This window comes from Penaeus japonicus, unplaced genomic scaffold, assembly GCF_977035675.1.
Source record: "Penaeus japonicus unplaced genomic scaffold, GWHDUDI00000001_assembly GWHDUDI00000001, whole genome shotgun sequence".
In the NCBI taxonomy this organism is placed as follows: domain Eukaryota; kingdom Metazoa; phylum Arthropoda; class Malacostraca; order Decapoda; family Penaeidae; genus Penaeus; species Penaeus japonicus.
The window spans coordinates 21,479,557-21,487,056 of record NW_028234403.1 but is presented as its reverse complement, the minus strand read 5'-3'; the positions used below and the strand labels follow the sequence as shown (position 1 = coordinate 21,487,056).

The 7,500-nt window shown below is 40.0% G+C and overlaps 1 protein-coding gene across 1 annotated transcript in view; it reads right to left on the bottom strand.

Annotated features, from left to right (window-relative positions):
* LOC147472487 (uncharacterized) overlaps positions 1 to 2,530 on the bottom strand; it is a 22,611-nt gene extending 20,081 nt beyond the window's left edge. Inside the window, exons 1-3 of the mRNA XM_086543140.1 lie at positions 2,481 to 2,530; positions 2,103 to 2,197; positions 1,579 to 1,756 (exon numbers count right to left, since the gene is read on the bottom strand). Coding sequence (XP_086399266.1) covers positions 1,579 to 1,756; positions 2,103 to 2,197; positions 2,481 to 2,530 — 323 coding nt within the window. The remainder of the gene's footprint in view (positions 1 to 1,578; positions 1,757 to 2,102; positions 2,198 to 2,480) is intronic.
* Positions 2,531 to 7,500: the final 4,970 nt, after the last annotated feature.

Below are 7,500 nucleotides of genomic sequence, written 5' to 3'. Positions count from 1 at the left end.
GAGAGGAGAGAGACGAACCGAGAGAGAGAGAGAGAGAGAGAGAGAGAAATGACGGTGAGAGAGAGGAGAGAGAGAGAAAGAAAAAAAAGGGAATGATAGATACTATACATTGAGAGAAAGGTTCTATTTGTTGAAGAGAGTGGAGATTACGGGAAGGAAGATGCAGAGAGGAAAGAGAGATGAAGCGAGAAGGGAAGAGCTGTATTGTGTGAAGGTGTGCGACTGGAGGGAAGGAGGGGAGGGATGCAAGACAGAGAGAAAGAGAGAAACGAGAGAGAGAGAGAGAAGAGAGAGACGGTGGAGATGCAGAGAGGAGAGAGAGAAAAGAGAGAGAAAGAGAGTTTAAGAGGGAGATAGGAGAGGAGAGAGAGAGAGGAGAAAGATGAAGAGGAGAGAGAGAGAGAAGAGATGAAAGGCGGTGAAAGAAGAAAAATGGAGCAAAGATAGATAAGAGAGAAGGAGAGAGAGAGAGAAAGATGAGGAGGCAGCTAGAGAGCGAGAAAGAGAGAGACGAGATAGATAGACCGAGATGAGCGAGAGAGAGAGAGAGAAGAGAGGAGAGGTGAGAATGGGAGATTGAGAGTGAGAGAGAGAAGAGAGAGAGAGAGAAGAGAGAGAGAAAAGAGAAAGGATGAGAGATTAAGAGGAAGATAGAGAAAGAGACGAAGAGAGAGAGAGAGAGAGAGTGAGAGAGAGAGAGAAGAGAAAGAGGGAAAGAGGAAAGAGAAAGGAGAAAGAGAAAGAGAAAGAGAAAGAGAAAGAGAGAGAGAGAGAGAGAGAGAGAGAGAGAGAGAGAGAGAGAGAGAGAGAGAGAGAGAGAGAGAGAGAGAGAGAGAGAAGAGAAGAGGAGAGGAATTACTACCTAGGGCGAAATCGCAAGGGATGAATCGAGCGAGCCATGTAGGTGTCTGCTTCGCTTCTATGAATGCAAATCAAAGATAAACGTTGTGTTCCTTTAACCGAATGAAACACATTTGCATGTAACTCAGAAAGGAAGATCACATTGGAAGAAAATTGGTTTCATTTCGAGGTTATATCGTCACGTCTTGATTTATCAGAAGGCTAGAAGGAAGACGTTTATGACAGTAACTCAATGATATTTTCTTCAAATAAAGCGAAGGGTTAAAGTAACATCCACATGAATAGGAGAAATAGGTCAAGTTAGCAAGCATAAAGATAATTCATGAAGACAGAAAACAAAATCAATGAACAATAAGGAAAGTCAATTAGTTTAAAACAGTTGTTCCAGACCTTTTCAATTCAACTTTTGTTTTTAATCCAAGTTTCCCACGGACCTCAGATTTTTTAAATTTCTGTCTATTCAATGAGGCAATTTCATTAACAAACAATAAACTCATTTTCTCAATTTCATCCATTAACTGAGATTCATACAACTTAGGATGCAAGTAAGTGGCAATATATACCTTTTTTGATACAGTTTTGAACGTTCATCTGGAGCCTCTTGAAGTCTGTAACTTAACTTACAAACACCTCGTGTGCCCTTTACGGACCTACATGAGTCCGGGAACCACCGGCTGGGAACAACTGATCTAAATCACGCCACTTCATGCCACTGACCCGGCTTTGTACGGCTTCTCCAGCTCGAAGGAATGGAAGGTGATTTGTACAGCCTGGAACATCTCTCCCTGGAAGATGTAAGTACAACGGAGTCCCGCAGGATACTGTGTTGGCCATCCAGGCGAGGAGAGGTTACCTGAGGGACTTACGCGAGAGTCGAAGTAGTAAAGGCATCGGCCTGAAGGAAACAAGGGAGGAACGAGATGCGGTGGCTGTGTTAAAAGAGGTTAGGGTGTGTGCATGGGTTTTTCGTGTATGTTTGTGGGTATGTGTGTACGCGATTATGTGTGTGAGTCTGTGTGTGTGTGTTTGTGCGTATGCATATTTGAGTGTGTGTGTGTGTGTGTGTGTGTGTGTACGTGTTTAAAGATCTTGTCGTCTGTGTTGTACAGGTCAAACGAGAATGAAATGATATATACATGTAAGTAATGTCATATATTTCAATCCCCTTTACCCTTTTCTGCATCCCTAGAATAATTCATCTCAGTGAGCTTAAGACCATGGCATATATAGCACACACTTACCCACAGCATGAGGAGTGCAGATCACCAGAATGATGACAGGAAGAGCCACACTTCGCACCACGCACACGCAAAACCACTGCATCTGCAGGATAAGCCTGTTATAACGAAGTGAAAAGTCTATTCTCTGACAACGTTACTGTTCCCTAACGCTCCCGTGGACAGTGAATTATTTGGCACTTCCTCCGTCGCCTCTGCATGTAGACAAAGCCATCCGAGAGTCATCATTATACATACTTAAACACGGACGACTCAAGGGCAGGCAAAAAGGTAACTTTTATGTTCCAACCAAACGTGTAGAAAATGTTCGTCCCAGTTTTATTCCGTCTTGTTACGGAGGAAATTCTATATTCTATTCAAATGATTCAATAATGTTTATACTTCTTCTCCTTTAACGAGACACAAAGGAGCACCTTGCCTCGTGTGGCCATGTTAATGACTACAGCAGGACTCAGACGACGCCCAAGTGGACCGATGGGATTTTAAGTTCTGTCAGCGCCGAGGAGTGGGATGCTCTGGAAGTCATGTGAGAACTTAAACAATTCAAAAGTTGCTCTATTGTATATCAGAGCACGGATGGCACGAAATAGAGACAAAGTTGCTTCAACGGAGGTGCCATCGTGATTCACTTAGATAATATATTTTCATCATACTCCGAAGATTACTATCTACTCCGAAGACACCTGGTCAAAATGATTCCAAATAATCCGTAAAGTCCAATATTTCTCTAAACTCCTCAGTAAGAGGAGTAACTCATATAAACACGACATACTTAACTGCTTATGTCCAACTCAATAAGTGTTGCTATTATATACAGTACAAACTATCCTTCATGTCTCAATTTTTTAACATATTGTAATATCGGAACAGCTATGATATTCATGCATTATTTTCATACTGTCACCAGGGCAAACTAGTCACCAAGCTTTACGTGGGATTTTCAAAAAGGAAGGAAAGTGAAAAAAATAAAGATTCATAATGTAGTTTGATAAACTTTACAATTTAGAAGTAAAGAATAACTTAAAACAGTATGCTAAGGACACCCCCCCACACACACACAGACCCCCCCCCCCCCCCCCCAACACACACACATATACATAAATATATACATATATATTTATATTTATATATTATATATATATATATATATATATATATATGAATTGTATATGATATGTATATATAGTCAATAACATTACATACATTATAATCTTTACATATATATATATATATATATATATTATATATATATATATATTATATATATATATAAATATATATATATATATATAGATATATATATATATATACTATATATATAAATTCTATATATATATATATATTATATATATATATTATATATATATATATATATATATATATATTTCTATATATAACGTATCATATTCCCCTTTCCCCGTTTCTTGTCCATATAGTTGTTGTCATTACTCTCTGTTCTGGCATATTATAGTGCGGTTTATTTTGTTTTTACGATTATTGTCTATCACCGAGCCCGGTGCCTCGTAAAGTATTGATTATGAACAAAAGAGGGAGGGGAGAAGAGGGAGAGGGAGTGGGAGAGGGAGAGGGAGAGGGAGAGGGAGAGGGAGAGGGAGAGGGAGAGGGAGAGGGAGAGAGGGAGAGGGAGAGGAGGAGGCGAGAGGGGAGAAGGGAGAGTTGGCGAGGGGAGGGAGATGGAGGAGAGGGAAAGGGGGAAGAGGGGAGAGGAGAGTAGAGGGGGGAGGGAGGGAAAGGAAAGAGGGGAGAGAGGGGGAGTGGCGGGAAGAGGGAGAGAGGGGAGAGGGAGAGTGGAAAGTTGTGGAGAGCGGAGAGGGAGGAGAGGGAGAGGGAGAGGGAGAGGGAAGTGGGAGAGGGAGAGAGGGAAAGAGGGAGAGGGAGGGGAGGGGAGGGAGAGGAGGAGAGGGAGGGAAGGGGAGGGGGAGAGGGAAGAGGGAAGGGGGAGGGAGAGGGAGAGGGGAGGTAGAGGGGCAGGGATGAGGGAGGAGGGCGAGGGAAAGGGAAGAGAGGGAGTGAGGGAGAGGGAGAGGAGAGGGGGGAAGGGAGTGGGCGATAAGAGGTGAGAGAGAGAGGGAGGAGGGGAAGAGAGGGATAGGAGAGGGAGGGAGAAGTGGGATGAGGAAGTGGGAATGACCGGGAGAGGAGAGTAGGGGAGGGAGAGGACGAGGAGAGAGGGAGAGGGCGAGGGAAGAGAGGGAGAGGGAGAGAGGGAGACGGGAGAGGAAAGAGGGAGAGCGGGAGAGGGCGATGGGAGAGGAGAAAGGGAGAGGGAGAGGAGAAGGGAGAGGGGAAAGGGAGATAGAGGGGGAGCGAGAGAAGGGAGAGATGGGAGGAGATGTGATGAGGTGAGGAGAGGGTGAGGGAACGGGAGAGAGAAAGAGAGAATGAGAGAGAGAAAGAGAGGGAGAAAGTGAGGAGAGAAAGAGAAAGAGAGAAAAAAGAGAGAAGATTGACATGCAACGAGGAGAAAAAAAAAGAAAAAAAAATGGAGAGTCAAAGAAAGAAAGACAGACAGAAAAAAGACAAAGAACCAGAGGAAGAAAGAGATGGAACTGCCGATGTGGAGAAACGCCCCCACCCCCCAAAAAAAAGAAGAAAGAAAGAAAAAAATGGAATGAAAGAAAAAGGAACGTGGTATTGGCGAGGGATCCAGTGGGAGCTCGATGGCGGCGTTGTAATTGATAGCAAAGTGGGAATAAGCTTGGGCTTTTAGAGGGGAATGGGGAGCTCTCGAGGAAAAGTGTGGCCTTTCACAGGGGAAGATTTTGTTTCGGTGGCAAATGTGGGCTTTCAGTCTTTTCTTATTGCTCATTTTTTATTGATAATTATGATGATAAAGATGTGTCTACTAATGTCTTTTTTTTTCTTTTTTGTTCTGTGAGTTCTTTTTATAAAATAACTGTGGCCTTCATTCTATTTTTGTTGCATTTTTTTTAGGAAAGAAATGTAGGCTTTTAAAAGGCAAAGTAAGAAGTTCTCAGACTATTGAGTGGAATGGTACGATCCCAAGTACAACGGAGAATCAATGCCAAACTGCCTAAGACTAACAGCACCCGAATGAGAGATGTGGAAATAAAGGAAAGAACGAGAGAGAGAGACAGAGAGAGAGGAAAAAAGTGAGAGAATAAAGAAAGAATAATTACATGTGGAACAGAATTTTAATGAAATGTAGAGGGCAGAGCAGCGGAAGTTCCAAAACGGTTTATAATGGCGTTATTTACATACACGCTCCCTTCTCGGCCGAAGACAAGAATAAACACTTATTCGAGGAAATTCACATCTAAAGTTCCTTACATAAGACACAATGGAAGCTGGAGTACTTTTGAGGACACGGAAAGGGGCGGATGGGCGGAGGGCGTGGCGCGTGTCCATTGAAATTATAGCGAATTATTTTTATATCTCTTTTTCTCACGTAGAATCCCGTGTTCTGTTTCACGGTGCGGGAAGTCCGACAATAGAAGGAGATGGATTCGTTTAAGCGAGCGCGACATCCTCGTTCGAAAGATAAAGTGTGTTGCTCCCAAGGAAAAAGGACGCCTTTGATGGAAAGGGGCCACAGGGAACCAAGGGGAGAATTATGCACTATATATATATATATATATATATAAATATATATGTATATATATATACATATATATATATATATATATACTACACTCACACACACACACACACACACACACACACAACACACACCACTATATATATATATATTATATATATATATATATATATATATATATATATATTATATATATATATACAGCATATACATATATATACATATATATATATATATATATATATATATATATATATTATATATATATATTTATATATATATATATATATACACATATATATAATATATATATATATATATATATATATATATATATATATATATATATATATATATATATATATATATATATATTATATATATATATATTATATAATATATATATATATATTATATATATATATATATATATATATATATATATATATATATATATATTATATATATGTATATATTTATATATATATATGAATGAATATATATATATATATATATATATATATATATATATATATTATATATATATATATATATATAATTACATATACATATATATAGATAGATGTAGATATATAGACATATATAAATACATACAGATAGATAAAGACAGATAGATAGGTAGATACAAAAATATATAGATAGACTCACATAGAGAAACATACACATATATGAAAGTTAAGGATTTGATCAATATTGGTTGTCACTGTTTTACCTCGAGCTCACCGTCTTTAAGACTATTAATTCCAGGTATAATGCGTTACGAGCATTCCTCACCCTTCAGCGCTGGAAAATGGGAGACTATTTTTATAAAACTGCGAATTGGAACACGAAATGGAACCAATTGCGGTAAGTTATTGTTAACGTTCATAGAAAACGGATGACGAGCTTCTACTTCTCTAGTTACGGCGGAAACGTTCGTGGTTTTGTTTCCTTTTTCTTTTGTTACAGATATTTTTTGTTTGGTTGCTTTGAATATTTGCATGTAATATTTTGAGAGATCTTGGAGTGGTACAGCGAGGAGAGAGGGGAGAGAGAGGGAGAGAGAGGAGAGAGAGAGAGAGAGAGAGAGAGAGAGAGAGAGAGAGAGAGAGAGAGAGAGAGAGAGAGAGAAGAGAGGAGAGAGAGAGAGAGAGAGAGAGCAGAGAGGTGAGAGAGAGAGAGAGAGAGAGAGAGAGAGAGAGAGAGAGAGAGAGAGAGAGAGAGAGAGAGAGAGAGAGAGAGAGAGAGAGAGAGAGAGAGAGAGAGAGAGAGAGAGAGAAAATGACGAAAAAAAGACCAGTTTCAAAATAGACGAGTCTACCAGAAAGGTTTTTAAAGAAAATGAATTTCCTATAGCTAGCAGACCCATTTTTTAAAGATCTTGCCTTGGTGAAAAATCATCACATGCAATATTTTAGTTTTTTTTTCATTTTAACAAATTCTCGTGTAATTTTCCTGGCAATCGGGCAAACCAATAAAAGCTGTCAAAAACAAAAATAGAATAAAAAAGAAAGAGAAAATCCTCGACTTTGGGGGATACAATAACATACAGTGCAATAGAAGGGTTCTTATTTCTCTCATGAGACCTTCTGTACAAGAATCACCTCATGATTTCTTACACCCTCCTCCCTCACGGAACCCGACTCGCCTTTCCTTTCTGCATTTTTAGATCACCCTACGCCACAGGCCTTAAGCGAGGCGCGACAGTGACACCAGTTGAAATATGGCAGTCTGGGGGAGGATGACAAGCCTTCCCTGCTTCTCACCTTCCCCTCCTTTCTTCCTTCTCTCTCCTCCCCCCCTTCCTCCCTCCGTTTCCTT